This window comes from Apus apus, chromosome 2, assembly GCF_020740795.1.
Source record: "Apus apus isolate bApuApu2 chromosome 2, bApuApu2.pri.cur, whole genome shotgun sequence".
NCBI classification, from domain to species: domain Eukaryota; kingdom Metazoa; phylum Chordata; class Aves; order Apodiformes; family Apodidae; genus Apus; species Apus apus.
In genome coordinates, this window is record NC_067283.1 from 88,381,350 (window position 1) to 88,397,320 (window position 15,971).

Below are 15,971 nucleotides of genomic sequence, written 5' to 3' on the forward strand. Positions count from 1 at the left end.
CTCCTAGTCATCACTGTAAGACAAAGTTAGAATATCATAAATACTTAACACAGAAGGAAAACCAAACTAAAAAAACTATGTATATAAACAGCTTCATCTGCAATTGCTGTACTCCGTATAGTGTTTAATAAATTATGTGCAGAAAAAAAACCAGAATAAATAAATATTTACAGTTTGTTTTTTTTGCTCCCTTCAACTAGATACCCCCTTCCAGTTCTTACAGAATGTATTTATGCATTTAAGTTTTGCATTCTCAACACACTGTTCAGTTTACCTTCTGTTTTTAAATTCTATGTTACCATATAAAACTGTACCATCTAGTAAAAATGGCCACTGGTGATCATAGTGTACCTTCAGTGGTGTTCAAATCCCTTTTTTTTCTTCCTAAGCCATGATATGCATGGTACACGGTGATAGGATCCTAGAAATCCACAAATTTACATCTTTGACTTTTACATTTCATGGTTTTTTATGTTTTGTGGTGTTTTGTTTGTTGTTTTTTACTTTGTAAAATCCTGTTATTCTAAAATAATGAAAAAATATTACAGAATTTAATATAAAAGTAAATAGATAAGAAATGATACTTCAGCACATATAGTACTTCAGCATATATCAGTTATTCTGTTATGCAGTTTTAATCCTTGCTGGGGTGGGGAGGGGTAAAATGATTCAGACAAGCACTTTCATAACAAACTAATTCCAGCTGATATTTAGTCCCATCACAGACACCTATCCCAAACCTCACAATGCAGATTCCACCTATCAATAGCCAAAACAAAGCATTCAGCTTTCAGGTCTACAAGTTTTGCTTGTCATCTCTTTAAATAAAACCAGACAGATGGAGCAATCTTTGGAAATCATGAAAACCAATACATCTGTGGTAGGGAATTTGGAACAGAATATATTGAAAAAATTAATAGATCTACCAAAAAATGTAAGAGTGAAAGTAGCATGTGAATAGGAAGCCTCCCACTGTGTGTTTTCTCCCAGTACAGACAGCATTTACTGTAGGATCCAAACTAGGCTCATTCCTGGGGTTTGGCTTTATTCAAAAGGAACCACTGTGAAGGTAGCAAAGCTTAGTTCAGGTCTCTTCCCCAGACTTGGCTGCTCTGACAACAAATCTCTTAGAACTCCCAAGTGTTTGCTGCAGGTCATCACTCTTGCTCAAATTTTTGCTGTCTCCTAACCAAGTGAAGTCCTCAGCCAGCTTCCACACTCAGTGACTGGCACCGAGTCCTAGAAAGTAACAGGGAGGACTGTGTCCTGCCCTGCTGAGATGCACTGAATACTCAATAGATGGTCTTACAAAAAGAAATGTGAACAAGTGGCACCCCCCACTATTGCTCCAGACTATCCCAGGAGAGATAGAGGCTGCCAACCTGTCACACTGTGGTTGCAGTTAAATTCAGTTAAAGCACATAAATGTAACTTTATAGAGGGAATAATATTGCATGAGTGGTCCTATAAGAAGCCTTTGACCTGCTGTCTACAGCTCTTAAAACTTGCAATTCCAGTCAAGGTTGCTCTGTGCTTGGCTCAGGAGGCTACTGGGAGGAGGGCAGAGAGAGGTAACATGAGAAGAGGTGGCAGCATGGACTTCTGTGGAGGTTAACAGCCAGAGGAGGATGATGGGAAAGGATGAACGTAGTTACTGATGGCTTAACTGCAGTCTTTACTGCAGTGTTTTTATTGCTATTTGAAGTAAAACTAGCATAAGCATGTTCAGTTGTACTGAAATCACACCTTCACTTGCCAGTGCAGTGAGTGAAAAGCCACTCCAAAGTCTTTGTTACAATCTTCAACAGCCTATGGAGAAAAACACACACTGCGTAGTGACTATTGTAGCACAAATTCCCTGTAGCCCTAGCTACATGTTTAAAAGACACAATTCAGTTATCAAGTGCACATGAAAAGCTGCTTCACTGTCTCTCTCCTTGAAGTGTATATTGAGTTCCCCATAATGGATGTTAACTTTACAAGACCCATTAAAAAGAAGCTTTAAAGAAGCTATTGAGAGTTTCAGCCCATAGTTATACTTTTCTTTCTAGCCCTCTGCAAAGCATTTGGGATTATCCTAGAGTGCTGGGGGTGAGTGAGTTAGCTAAGAGACTGGCTGGGTAGAGAAAATGTGCTGGGGACTGGTTGTGAATTGGGCAGGAAGGGGAAGTAACCCCACATGTGACTGAGGGTTACTGCACACATTGAGCAGTTCATTTTCCCTGGTGACAGGCGCTTCCTCAGTGCACTCACGCCACTGCCACCGCTTCATCGGGCTGCAGAGGGGACTGGAAGTCATTCCTGTTTGTTTGCCTAGACACATGACAGTGAAGAATGAACTATCTTCCAAACTAAACAACCAAGCAAACAAGCACACTTTGGAGAGATTTGTTCAACTAATGTTAAATGTTAAAGCTTATCTTTACTGTACAATAATTGTTCACCGAGGAATCTTTCAGGCTGTAAATAATGTTTGGTATTAGTACTGTATTATTCACTTTCAGGAAACAGTTTTTGCAATACAAAGGTAGATCCATATTGGTTAAAATTCATTTGGCATCTACCCCCGCCTTTAAAAAAAAACTTTTAAAAAACAACCCTGAAACATTAAATAATGTTTCTTGTGCAGATTTGTAGCTTGTTGAGATGCTGTCAGTTTGTGGCTGCAAAAGTGCTGAGGCTATCAGCTGAGACTTCTGCAGGCTGCACGGAAAGATCATTTTGAAGCTCTGTATTTGCTGGAGTTCACTCCTTTGTGCAGTAGCTCATTATTCTGGAAGCAGTGCTTCTACTCCTTAATGTTTTTTTCAGAAATAAAAGCACATTAGTTGAGTATCTCTTCCACAGTGCTACTGCTACTGCTAAAAATCAGAATTTACATACAAGCAATGCTAAGTGAGGGGAGCTGGCATGCATCTACAGATAAGCATTTATTTCAGTTCCTAGCATTTAACTGGGATCATAGTAGTCCTGTTTTCTTCCTAGTCAATCACAGGGCTCTGAAATCATGGTATCAACTGCATACCACCATGATATGCAAGCTGCTTTACAGTGCTGCACACTAGCCTGCACACTTTGTGTTGGAAGGGAAACCACGGCTCTCAAATTGTCCATGACAGGTCCAGGATCTCCTGCTGGCCTTATGTCTCAGTGGGACTGGAGGATGGCTTGGGTGTCTACATGGCCCAGAAAAGCAGCAGCTGCTGCTCTGAATCCTGCTGCCTCTGCCACTCTGCAAGGGATACTAGCACAAACAAAATTAACATCTGGCCTGTAATGTGAGTTATCCCAACTCTTCGCAGCACTAATACCTGAAGTCCCTTAGGGGTTGGTCTGGAAAAGAAACGACATGTAGAATTTACATTCAGGAATTGGCCTGCAAGGAACAGTTCCTTACTTTCCTTCCCAGTGCACCAGCAAGATTAGCACTGAATCCACACAGAAAAAAACACTGAAGTCAGTGGGTGTAATGTCTAAATGTACCTAGCTGCAGAAATTAAAAACTATATGTGTAAGGAAGCTTCTTCTTCTTTACTGATAAACCATTTTTATTTGTTCTGTCTCAAAATACTAGATACTGTTTATAGATATTGCTGAAATGCTACTCAAAATCTGTTTCTCAAGCTACAGAATACTTAGGAGAAGCTCACTGAAGTGGTAAAAGTGATAAAGTAATTAATAAAAACTGTAGGGTTGGATTTAAAACAGACCAGATGGTACCAAATAAAAGGTACAAACACTTTTAACTGTGAGGGCTGATTTCTCCACTTACAGAATTCATACGGATAATGACCAGTATCAGAGATAATTTATTAATAAAAAATAATCTTGTATCTGAAGCCTTGTCTTTCTCAAAATTGACTTTACTGTTTGCTACTGAAATCCAAAGTGCTGGAAGCATGCATGTACAAGAATGTAGTTTGAAACCTAGCAACTCATTTTATAAAGCCACTTTACTCAGGATTGCTGAAGATACTATTTTCTCTGCTCACTGTCATATCATGCACGTTTCTAAACACCCATCTGCATTTCTTCTGTTCCTGTGACAGTCACTGCCTTCTAATGTTGCCCTCAGAGTGGGAAGAATCAAGTTTAAGCTACAAACTTCAGAGTTGCTTCCATGGATGTTATTATGGCAATATCCTCTGCACTATTACCTTACGGGGATCGACTTATTTTGAAAATAGAGAATCTCTATTAGTATATTTTATTTTAATAAGATACTAGAAACATTAATCTTTTACTTGAATGCTTCTTTATACCATACTTTGAATATTTAAGACCTCTTTGCTATGTTAAAAACGGGCACTTTTGAATAACTGATGTATTTCCTCAAAGAAGACTTCGACTTGCCTAGTTCCTAATCCTGTAATTGCTCACATATGTAGTTCCTTCTCACATGGAGAGGGATATGCTGAATCAAGGCCTTTGCTATAAAGTCTCAGTTTCTAGAGGTGCTCCCATAATTAATTAATAATAATGATCCTTTTTTCTCATACATATAAGAGTATTGTAGTAACACAGAAGGTTTTGCAGTGCAGGCTTCCACAGTAACATTTTTTGTTCTAAGTATTATCTGCCTGAAGGTAAAGACGCATGTTAACCACTTGTTCAGTAAATATTGATTTAGCTTTTAGCCAAGCTTTTTGTTCTTCAAGAAAAAATAATCAAGGTATGAAATCCTATTGATTGAACTGCCAAACTCAATGGCAAAGTCCTCATTGGATGAGGATTTCATGAGGAACATTTATGTATGTAGCATGGGCTATTTCTGGCAGCATGGAGACTTACAGGGTGCTCACAAAATTAAAAAAAAACAAGATAGACTCAGCCCTGCAGAACTATCAGAAATTGTTTATACTGCCACGTAACTTTTTTAGCTTTCTAGTCACACACACACCTTCTCCAAGTACTCATCCTGCTAAATAAATATACCATAAAGAAAAGCCTAGAAAACACCAACTAGTAGCAGTGTAGATTTTGTGAGGCTTGTATATAAAAAAAATATATAATAATTATATTTCTTCCCCTCAATCCTCACTCAGGATTGATTGAAGCCACATAAAGGGAATAAACTGATTAATCCATTATTCTTTAGAACCTTGACAAAAAACTTTTAATAAATTTTATATATTCCTGTTAATGCTTTAATATGGAACATTCTGAAAAAAATCCTACGTACATTTCTGCTGTTTCTGGTTTCATATGTTGTCTTGAACTTTATTATAGAGATGGCTTTAATTAGTACTGAAATAAACCCAGTGCTGTTCTTACACAGTAGGCTTTGTCCAGTCTGTTCCCCTCCTCCCCTTTATGTATCATTTGTAAAAAGCTTGACAAAAATTGTTTCATGCTCCCCCAGTCCTGGCATGTAACATCTGTAAAGATTTTAAAGAGATAGAAAGGCTAAAGAGGCAACAGGTAGGTCAGAGAGCAGAGAGCTCAGTCTCCAGTTAAATTTTCCCAGAGTAATAGCAAGCAGTAAGACTGTATTTTTTCCTCAGGGTGCAGGTGGGGAGGCCATGAATGAAAACAAATTTCTGAACACAGACTCCAGCACAGGATCAGTGGAAACAACCACCAAGCCGTTACCATTTAAAGATCCAAACTTCATCGTAAGTATACTATTTTAAAAATTTGACATTCTAAACTCTTCAAATAAAACATGAACTAGGATTCTGTTTAACCATATTGCTAATGCAAATAGTAAGAAAGTCAGCTTAACAGCCAAATAAGAAGTCAGCAATTCATAAGGAATTCACCTGTAGTCCATGCCGCACTATGGTCCAAAGTGTATGGTATATTATAGCATGAAATTGGCATTGGTCCAGAGGCAGAACTATTATATTAAATTCTGGAATAGAGTCAGAAAACCTGCCAGATGAAGGTAAGTGCAGAAGTTTTATGGTGTGGTATCTCACCAAGTACCACAGCTAGAGAGGAGTAATTTATACCGTTGTGAGTGTAAGAATCTTATCTCCCAGTTCCTAGCCAAGGCAGGCTGCAAAACAATTAAAACAGAAATCAGCCAGAGTCATTAGAAAGTGGCATTTTGCTCCTCTCCTGGACCCTTAAAGTCTCAACAGACCTGTGGTGTCTGTTCTTCCAGTAATTCCTAGATTTAGAAGCAAATGCTCTGTGCTCCCCAGAAGCCTGGCCTGCTGGCATTCAGAAGTCATGTAAACTCTGACAGCTGACAAAATGCAGGCTGCTAAACTGCTCTGAGGTTTAAACTGGGGGAGAAGGTGAAGGAAGACTACAGCTAGTAATGCTGTTGCTGCTGGGTTTGTTTTTATTATTTTTTATTTTGCTGTGCCAGGGCCAACTCACTGGCATACTGTACAAATGCTTTCTAGACAACCAGACTTCTCAGACTGCTGGTCCTAAGCCAATAATTAGAAAGAAGGATTTTATCCCAGATTTCATTCTGTATGATTAAGATACAATATTCCACAGCATAAAACCTGAGTAATCGGGCATCACACAGCTCACTAACACAGGTTTGGCAGGGGATATATGACTTGCAAGTTGCGCTATGTCTGCTTTGCAGATGACTGCTGTCACTAAAGGAGCGTTCAAATGACTGCGTATTTTGTTCACTGTAATCCTCCAGTGAGCACCAGTGTCTTTGAGAAATGAGGCTTATTGGAAAAGCTCCATTTGCACCTAGAGTCATTCCATGTAGCTTCCATATAGGACTTAGCCACGAGGCCTTGTGCTGATCCTTCAGTTCTTGGAGGGATGTCACCATTTCCAAAGAGGCAATACGAGTGTCTGTGCTTGAAATAGGAATGAATGTACAGGGCCTTTGGCAACTGCTGCAGAAATAATAAGCATTTATAATAAAAACATGGAATTGTTTTCCCCTATACAGTAACTAATTTGAGAAGAGATGTATTGAGTTTTAACGAGCTCTTTGTTGGTATGAACTAGTAGTAACAATCTGGATTACATTTTGTACCTTTCCAGCCTAATTTGCCTTGGAAAGAATAAAATCATGTCACACTCTGATAAATATGCCCAAATTTGAACCATTAGCTCACTGCAGAGGATAGACTTAAAAGCAGAAAAGAAGGAAGTTATTACCTTTTCTTCAACTTCCTGAATGGAGTTCGCATCCCTGGGGAATGGGGAAGGGGAAAAAGACCTTTTGACAATTTTGTAGAACAATTAATACCTCCACCTGTCCTAGCCTGAGCTTTCCCTGAACTTCACTACTGCAGGGGTAGAAGCTTGGTTTGTTTGTGCTAGGCAGTCATTGCCTTTTAATTGTAGGTATGTGAAGTGATATTCAGCCCCATTTCTAGGAGGCATAACTTCATAGAAACCCAGTAGTTGCTTTTGAGAAAAATAATAATTATGCAATGATTTGGAGGAAAATTTATGTAATTAATTTTAATTACTAATGTGGTAGTACATCTATTTTCATTTCATATTCCAGTAGTCTGTATTTTACAGCAGCACAGAATCACAGAATGTTAGGAGTTGGAAGGGACCTCTGGAGATCATCAGGTCCAACCCCCCTACCAGAGCTGGACCACCACAGAATCTAGGGCAGGTCACTCAGAAACACATCCAGACAGGTCTTACAAGTCTCCAGAGAAGGAGACTCCACAGCCTTTCTGGGCAGCCTGTTCCAGGGCTCTGTAACCCTTAAAGAAGTTCTTCCTCATGTTGAGGTGGAACTTCCTGTGCTCTCCTTTGCATCCATTGCTCCTTACAATCATCTCTAGATGCGCTTTCTATATTGGATATCTGTTGCCAAAACCCGATATATCATCAGCTCATGAGCATCTTTTCTGAATATATCTTACTTCCACAGAAAAAAACTTTCTCTTGGAATCCTTCCTTCTATCACTCTCAGCAATTTACCAGGCTAATTTATAAACAAATCACAGCAGAAGTGTGTTTGCAGTACTTTGCTGAGTTTTGATGAGACAGATATGACAGGTAGTAATTATTAACAAAGATAAAAACAACTCCCCAGTTGTAAGAACATTTTCTTTCTTGAAGTAAAGCTGTAAATCTGTGTTCTTTGATCATTTGGAAGTAGTACAGTATGTTGTGCAGCTTCTATCTCTGGAGGGACATAAATAAATTACTCTGTAGCAATCACATTTCATAACTGAAACTACCATTATAGTACCTGTGGCAAGGCTTCCATTAGTGTACCTTTCAAAATGCAAAATTGTCTTGACAGTCAACATTCTATTTATTGCTCCTTTTCTACTGTCTTCTATCCTTTGAAAGAAAAATAGAATTTCCAGGAAATTTCTCTTAGTATTCATTATGTTTTGCAAGATCAGTTGTGTTTTCTAGTCAGGGATAATTTACAAGAGCTAGAGCTGCACCTGTAATATACCATAAAAAGGAGAGAGAAATTTCAGCCGTGTAATCACAATTTTAGACACAACTTCATAGTAATAAGTTCTAATATGATGGGAAATACATACAGAATCCGGTAATCTCAGACTAAACCTAACCACATTGATTTTCTATTTCCATGTAAAAAGCAGATTTTAATTTCCTTCAGTTAATCCTAAACATAGTAGCTTTGACATAGTCCAAAAAGCTTTGTTTTTCTTGCAATCAAGATTAAAGTGTACACTATATTAGCATGCTGATGAAATAAGTGAGGTTATAAAAAAAAGTTCATGACAAGATGAGAAATATCAGAAAGACTGTGAAATGGAAGTATCACTCTCAGAAATAGTATTCTTTATTTATTTTTTCTCTAACCACCGTATTTTTAATTCTAGCACTCTGGCATTGGTGGAGCAGCAGCTGGCAAGAAGAACAGAACTTGGAAGAACCTAAAACAAATTCTTGCTTCTGAAAGGGCATTGCCATGGCAACTGAATGATCCTAGCTGTAAGCTGCTTAGACGCTTTGCATGTATTTATAAAAAATAAAATCCACACAAATAACTTTCTTTAAAACAAACCTAATTTATTTCATCAGTGCATGCAGTATGCTGCTTGAAGAGGGTCCAGTAGTACGTTTGTGACTAGTCCAATCACACTTGCCAGCCATAAATGGAAAGGAAGGAGAAGGAAATAATTTGCAGTATTTTGAAAAAGTTCAAATACATTTGGGGAAAGAGTTTGAAAAAGGAAATGTGTATCCAAACCAGGTCAGAAACTCCTTATTCCCTTTAGGCATTTGTCACCTCTTCACTGCTGAGGAGTGTCCTCTGCATGCAGCCCAGATGGCTTCTGATGGGTGATGCTGCTTGATTAGCTACCTTTGAACTATTTTCAAATAGATTCTGCTAAGCCACAGACCTACAGTAGCTTAGACCTCAGCCCAAGCTTCCTATCCAGCTCCTTATCCTAGATTATTGGGAGATTAAAATCGTACCTCCCTTATTTAGTTCAGCACAGCTGAAACTACTCTATTAGCAGTCCTGATTACAACTAGCTGATGTACATCTGCAGGAGCAGAGTTACAGCAGTGGTCTTAATCTAGATATACTTCAAGCCTACTTGTAAAGTAGGATACCACTGAATGTAGCTAGAGACAGAATGGGATCCTCAGATTTTACTTAAGCAAGTGGAGGCATCTCAGAATTGAGCATATGCTTATACTTTTTGTCAGACTTGGTGCTTTGTCCAAAAATAGCTTGCCAATTTTTTAAAGTGTTTTAGACACAACTGTTAGAGAAAAATGGAAACTACTGTGTGTTCCTGGATATTGTAACTGACAATCTGCTGATGTTGCTATTTCTATTGTGTTGTGTTTGCAACAGAAGATTTACAGGCTCTTTTCAAGAAGGTGGGAAAAGAAACTCAATTACTGATTTAAAACCAGCTGTCTGTGGCATTAGTGTCTTTTGAATTATGAGATGATGAGTTAGAAATTTGATACGCATGGAGCATTTGAATTGATCCTAGAATCTCAATGAGGTGCAAGGGAGATCAGGAAGGAGGAAAGAGGTAAGCTAGGTACAACGTATTTTTGTAAATATCCAAAATTGAGGATTTAACTACTGAAACATACTGGTTGTATCTCAAAATGTTTAAGAATGAGAGTTACTGTCTAAAGAGCACCAAAGAACAGCAATTTTTATCATTTAATTTACACATTCAGAACATTTTGTAGGTCATTGACTGGGCTTAAAGTGGTACGTGCTTAAAGATTTAACTGATTTAAAAGATTACTTCGCTTTTCTGGATTATAGTATTTCAGAACTGCAATCTTGAGCCATGCTTCATGGTTTTAACATGCAGCACACGTATGATAATGGCTGTTCTTTGCAAATAACTGACTGCTAGGGAATTTATTAAGACTTGGAAAAAAATCAACACACCTAAAGTAGTCCTCTTGCATTTTTCTTTTTTGAGAGGGCAGTTCTGCTTACTGAACTCATATTTAGAAAGGTGAGCAAAATCAGGCTGTTGTTTAAAGTGCTAACAGGCTAAATGCTTTCAGTGGTCATTCTTCATATTTCTTTCTCTTAGTAGAGACCTCAGAAAGTAAAGGCAGCAATTTAAAGAAGTATTGTTACTTATTTACATTTTGAGTCTGCATTTTAAAATATATGTAGCACACTGAATATATTCCTTTGTTTCTCTCTAGATTTCAATATTGATGCTCCTCCCTCCTTTAAACCTGCCAAGAAATATTCAGACATTTCAGGACTTCCAGTAAGTATTTTACTTTTCTCTTTGAAATTGTAATCTCACTTTCCATAATGAAATAAAGCCAGTGCATGCTTTTGTAAAATACATACTTTCTGAGATTCCTATTCAGCCTTGTGCTTAACAGTCCAGGGATTTTAGGACCGAACCCCAAACACTGTTGCTACATCACAAAATCCTCAGGTTGTTAGATATGAGGACAGATTAAATACCTTGTTCTGCCAGATGGCTCCTATCACACTGTTTTCCCAGCTCTAGAGTCTGCATTGGTCCCCATAATTTCTGATTCTTTATATTGTTACAGTGAAAGCTGGTGGCCTACAATATCCATCTGCTTTAACCACGCAGACTGAAACTTTCCATGTGGAGTGTTTGCCTGAGGCTGATTTAGTTCATTGTATCTTTTAGAGAAAGTTTCAGAAAGATGGCTCAGCAATTTCCAAGAGTGAGATTAGGCAAAATTATATTGAATGGCCCAGGTTAAAAAAAAAAAAAAATCGTTACTCTCGAATTTTCCCTCAAATAAATCAGCCTGAGACAGACACTTGGCATGGACTTTTGAGAATTTGAAATACCCCCATGCTTCCAAGATGAAACTTGGGAGTTTGGCAGATGAAGGAAAAAGAAAAGGAAAAAACCCCACACATACAGTTTGCACATGCTCCAGGAAGTCTCAGCAGTTACAATTTGGCACCTGAATTCCCCAATGATTCTGTTGGCACAAACCAGGAGTAATGTAATTGAATTCTGCCCAACAGAAATGTCATGTCCACTGCTGACACTGTTCCTATGTGACATGAATAATTTTACTTAAAACAAAACAGGTCTTGGTAAGACCTTATCTTTTAACTTTTCACCCTCAGCTTGCAGTGATTTATTTTGCAAAGACTATGCATTTATTACAAGTGAAATGAATGGCAACACTGTATTTTGGACTATAAAAAGGGTTAAGTGATGGTGACACTAAATAACTACAATAATAAAAACTTTGTAACACCATACAGCCTTAGACAGAATTTCTGGGTCCCCTTTCCCAGTTTAATCTGTTTTTCATCCACAGGGCTCTAGCCCAACTCATAGGGTTGGTATCACCTCACAGAGATGTTGATGTAGGTAACACAGCACCTTGCATTCTGTACACTGAATGAGGTGAAAGTCCCTACCGGGAAAAAAAAAAGTGGGTGAACGCTTATTAAGGACTGCCTTATAGTGGTTGCACAGTGCAGGGGGTTAAAGAATAGCTCTAGTGCCAACTGTAATCCTGCACATCCTAGCATTTGTGTTCTTGATTTGGCAGCATATGTTTTCCATTACATTTTTATTTTTAAAGTGAGATGTTTAAATAAGGCACCTAGGAGGTGGTATGTTTCCAGCCTGTGCCTTTGGGCATGCTTTGGAAATGGAGTGGGTTGCTCAGATTGAGGCTGGTAACCCTTGGTGTTCAAGAAGGAAGGGGAAAGCAACATCTCCCTTGCAGATGATCTGGCAGATGGCAAAAGGAAGAGACTGTTCACAAACCCAGGGAAAAGAATTCCCTCCAGCCAGGCAGACTTGCAGTCTTGTACTCATAAGAGTGTTGTTTTGATATCATAGCAACTTGTTTGCAGACAATGAGCAAGGGTCAGTTGACTAAGGAACTTTGCAGAAGTACCCCTATTTTATATAAAGATGCAGTGGATGGAGGAAGATGTGAAATAATCATGAGTAGATTTCACTAAAATAGCAAAAATGCCGTAATGGGTTGTTCATCTGTTTCCTATTCTCTCCCCTTAAAGTTGCTTTACAAATATTTGTAGCATTCACATCAGGTGCTATTAGCATTGCAGCAACATCTTTGACCAGTAAGGGACTTATGTGGGGCAGAAGGCAAAAGGGAATAAGTCTGTTTCACTGCCTCATCTCCAAGGAACCAAATAATCCTCTCCAACACTGGCCTTGGTTGCATATCAAAACTAGTCAGTTGTTGCACCTGTAGCGAGGTGATGATGCAGGTTATAGATGTGAATGGAGGCCCTACCAGCTAAGGATCAGTTTAGCCATAGGAAACAGGAGTCTCTCAGTCCCTCAGCTCCTCCTTTCCATCAGTGATTTATGTACTATAACTGTTCTAGCTCAATGTAAGTACTCCTCTTTCTATATGAATCCATTTCCTTTTTTTTTTGTCCTTCCAGTTTTTCTCTTCTTCTTAATTTTCCATCCTCTAATTGTACTGTGAGTCAAGTTTCCTATTTTACCAGGCCTACAAGGTTTCTCCAGACTATGATAAAAATACCATGTTTTAAAAAACTTTTTTATTAAGATAACTGAGACAGCGTGTCCTTTAAATTGGTGAGACAGAAATGTTTCATAAGAAGCACTAAGTATAGTTTCAAGATAATTTCCTAGTAGGAAGATATGTGGGGTAATAGAATGTTTTAGAAATATAGTATAAGAAAAATGTCCTTACATTTCTGTGTAAAATCTGAAAGTATTTGCGTGAGAGTATATTTTCTATGGGAATGCTGGATTCCCCATGGGAGAAAAAACAAAGAAGTAAAATCAACTCCTTAGCATTACCCATTTAAGGACGAATTAAAAAGTCTAGCACGTACAAAAAAAAGAGAAGCGCATTAAAACACTCATCAGTGTACCTGCAGTTATATTAAATCCAACAATTAAATTTTACCGATCCTCTTCTTCCCTATTTTTGTGTGTAACACAAATGGATTTAAATCTACCAATGGCCTAAGCAGAGCAGCCAATTTATATCTGAATGGCAGCCTAGAACTGAAAAGCTTTTCTCTACTATATTGATACAGCAAAATTAAACTATGATTTCCAAACTTGCAAGATGATTATTTAGGTATTTTTATATGCAAAATAAAGTAATTTATTTTAAAGCAGATTAAAAAAAACCCACCCAAACCTTCAAATGTTTGTATTTTTCTTTTCTGAAAACAGATCAGCTGTTACTATAGAGACAGACTGAGTTAAGTAATTTATTTTATCTGAGGAGCATGTGTCTGTGGCCTGTGACTTAGTTTCTAAACACGACATAGTTTTTCCTTCTCAAAATCACCTTACTTCACTTTTCTAATCTGTTTCAATTCTTTCTGAGGTAGCAGTGAAGTTTGTTTGCAGACTGAAGTCATGCCATAAATGACTAGTTACAATGGATTAGTGTCTGCAAACAGCCTGATGCAGCGGATCCAAACGCTGAAGAACTGCCATAATATTTTTAATATTTTTAACCTAGATTTGTGTGTAACACAGATTGCAGATCTTGCTTGTCTAGTTAATTACCAAATCGTGCACATGTGAAAAGTAGTCTGCTTGGTTTGCTTTTTCCTATGTGAGGTCAGGTTTAAAGTGTGAAATAAAAATAAATTTATACCTGCTCTAACCGTGAAGTTACACCAGGGATAAATTTACTCCTAATGTCCTAACTTTGCCATTTGTTTGAAAATGAATTGATGATTTGACTGTTAGCTGACTACATGTAATTAACCTTGTAGCATTTCTTTGTAAAGAAACGAAGTACAAATAACAATTTTCTGCTAAGCCTTATCAGGCCAGACCATTAACTGGATTGTTACAATGGTCAACAGATCCTTTCCAAGATAAAATGGTAGAGGGCTCTGCACTTCAACAGTGTGGATAGAGGAAGTGCTCTAGCTCTTCCTGGCCTTTTCTTTTTCAGTAGCAATGTCTTAAGGGATCTCCACTGCCTGTGCCTTGCAGCCTGCCACCACTACCTGTTAAAGAAAGGTACAGAAGACATTTTTAGAGCCTTGGCAGGAACTTAGTAATCCAAAACTGCATGGGCCGTGACAGTCCTGAAGGCTGAAGGTGGAGAGGTGATACCCTGAAGCCTGCCTTCTTGCCCAGCCTCCTGTGCTGCCCCCCAGGCTCATCAGAGCTCAAGGTTTCTGTAACAACAGGGAAGGGCAGAGGATGGGAGGAAACTGGCACCACTCCCAGGCACCCAGAGTGCAAAAATAGCAGAGGATACAAGCATAGCACAGGCTTTGCTGGCCAGGCTGCTATCCTGAGAGCAGGCGTCTGCAGCAAAGCACAAGGCTGAGTTTAAATTTCTTATCAGTTCAGTCACAGAACTATAAGCTGAGGCTCCCTTGCTTTAGCAGCCACTTTAAAGTAAATTAAAAGCCAAGTTGTATGCAGGAAGAAAAATCAGTCCAAAGCTATCAGAGCACCCATAATTCAGCCTCTTTGTGGGTAATTTCTTGGCAGCAGCTGGACTCTTTGGAGAGCTGCCTTAAGAGAGACTGCACAAGGCACAGAGTTGCAAGGGTGAGTTTAGAGAGTTGTGGAATTTTTTTTACACTTTGTCTTGTGTGAAACTATCTCAGCCCTCTCTTATGTTTAATGCATTTCTAATGTGATTTTTAGGGGTTTGCTAACTTCTCATAAGTTCTGACACAAGGAGAAAGAAAAAAGTAAAAATTTTGGTCCCATGGTAAGACAGCAGTGCTGTTACTGGGAAAAGAAAACTGTTATGTGGTCTTGTTATTAGACACTTTTTAGTACTCTATTTCAATATTTTATTTTAATATTGTCTCTGCCATTGTTTCTTTTTCAGGCAAATTACACAGATCCCCAGAGCAAGCTGAGATTTAGTACTATTGAAGAATTTGCCTATATTCGGATGCTCCCTTCAGATGTGGTCACAGGATACCTGGCTCTCAGGAAAGCAACAAGTATTGTTTCTTAAGGAGACTAAATACTGTTGTCTGTTGGTTATGAACAGTGCTAATTTTGAGGATCATGATGAAAACGGACTGTGGGACTGAGGTTCCTTAAAGCTATCCATGGATATTTACATCTGGAAGTAGTTGATGATGCTACATGGATTTGAAGAACATATGGATTTAATTTCAATAAATGCTGATATTTGTTAGTTTGCCAATTTGTAAGCAATTTATTTTGGTGAACAGAATAACTTAGACCTTAAGGATACGGAACTGCACCATAATGTTTAAATTAGATTAATTTCTGTAGAGACAGGATTTCAACCCCACTCTATATATTTTATGTACTGCTCTGGCTCAGAAGAGAGTAATTTGAATTAAGGAAAAGATGCCAAGATATTCCAGTTTCTAAACCTGCTTTGCAAATGTGCTTGCCACAAGGCTGTGAAGAAGTTTGTCCCACCTGTAAAAAAAAGTTAAAATACCTAGCAAGTGCTGCTGTTGTGATGGTTGTTTGTGGTACTGAGCACTGTGGAAATGAAAAGCTTCACGCTAATATTTGCATTGAAGAACTGTCAGGATAAATAAAATTGGACTTGAACTTGTGTCTAGAATATCCTAACAAATATGTTTAATTGGATAG

At 38.3% G+C, this 15,971-nt stretch overlaps 1 protein-coding gene across 1 annotated transcript in view; it reads left to right on the forward strand.

Annotated features, from left to right (window-relative positions):
* INO80C (INO80 complex subunit C) overlaps positions 1 to 15,546 on the forward strand; it is a 32,010-nt gene extending 16,464 nt beyond the window's left edge. Inside the window, exons 2-5 of the mRNA XM_051612615.1 lie at positions 5,505 to 5,615; positions 8,760 to 8,871; positions 10,579 to 10,646; positions 15,220 to 15,546. Coding sequence (XP_051468575.1) covers positions 5,505 to 5,615; positions 8,760 to 8,871; positions 10,579 to 10,646; positions 15,220 to 15,351 — 423 coding nt within the window. The 3' untranslated portion in view covers positions 15,352 to 15,546. The remainder of the gene's footprint in view (positions 1 to 5,504; positions 5,616 to 8,759; positions 8,872 to 10,578; positions 10,647 to 15,219) is intronic.
* Positions 15,547 to 15,971: the final 425 nt, after the last annotated feature.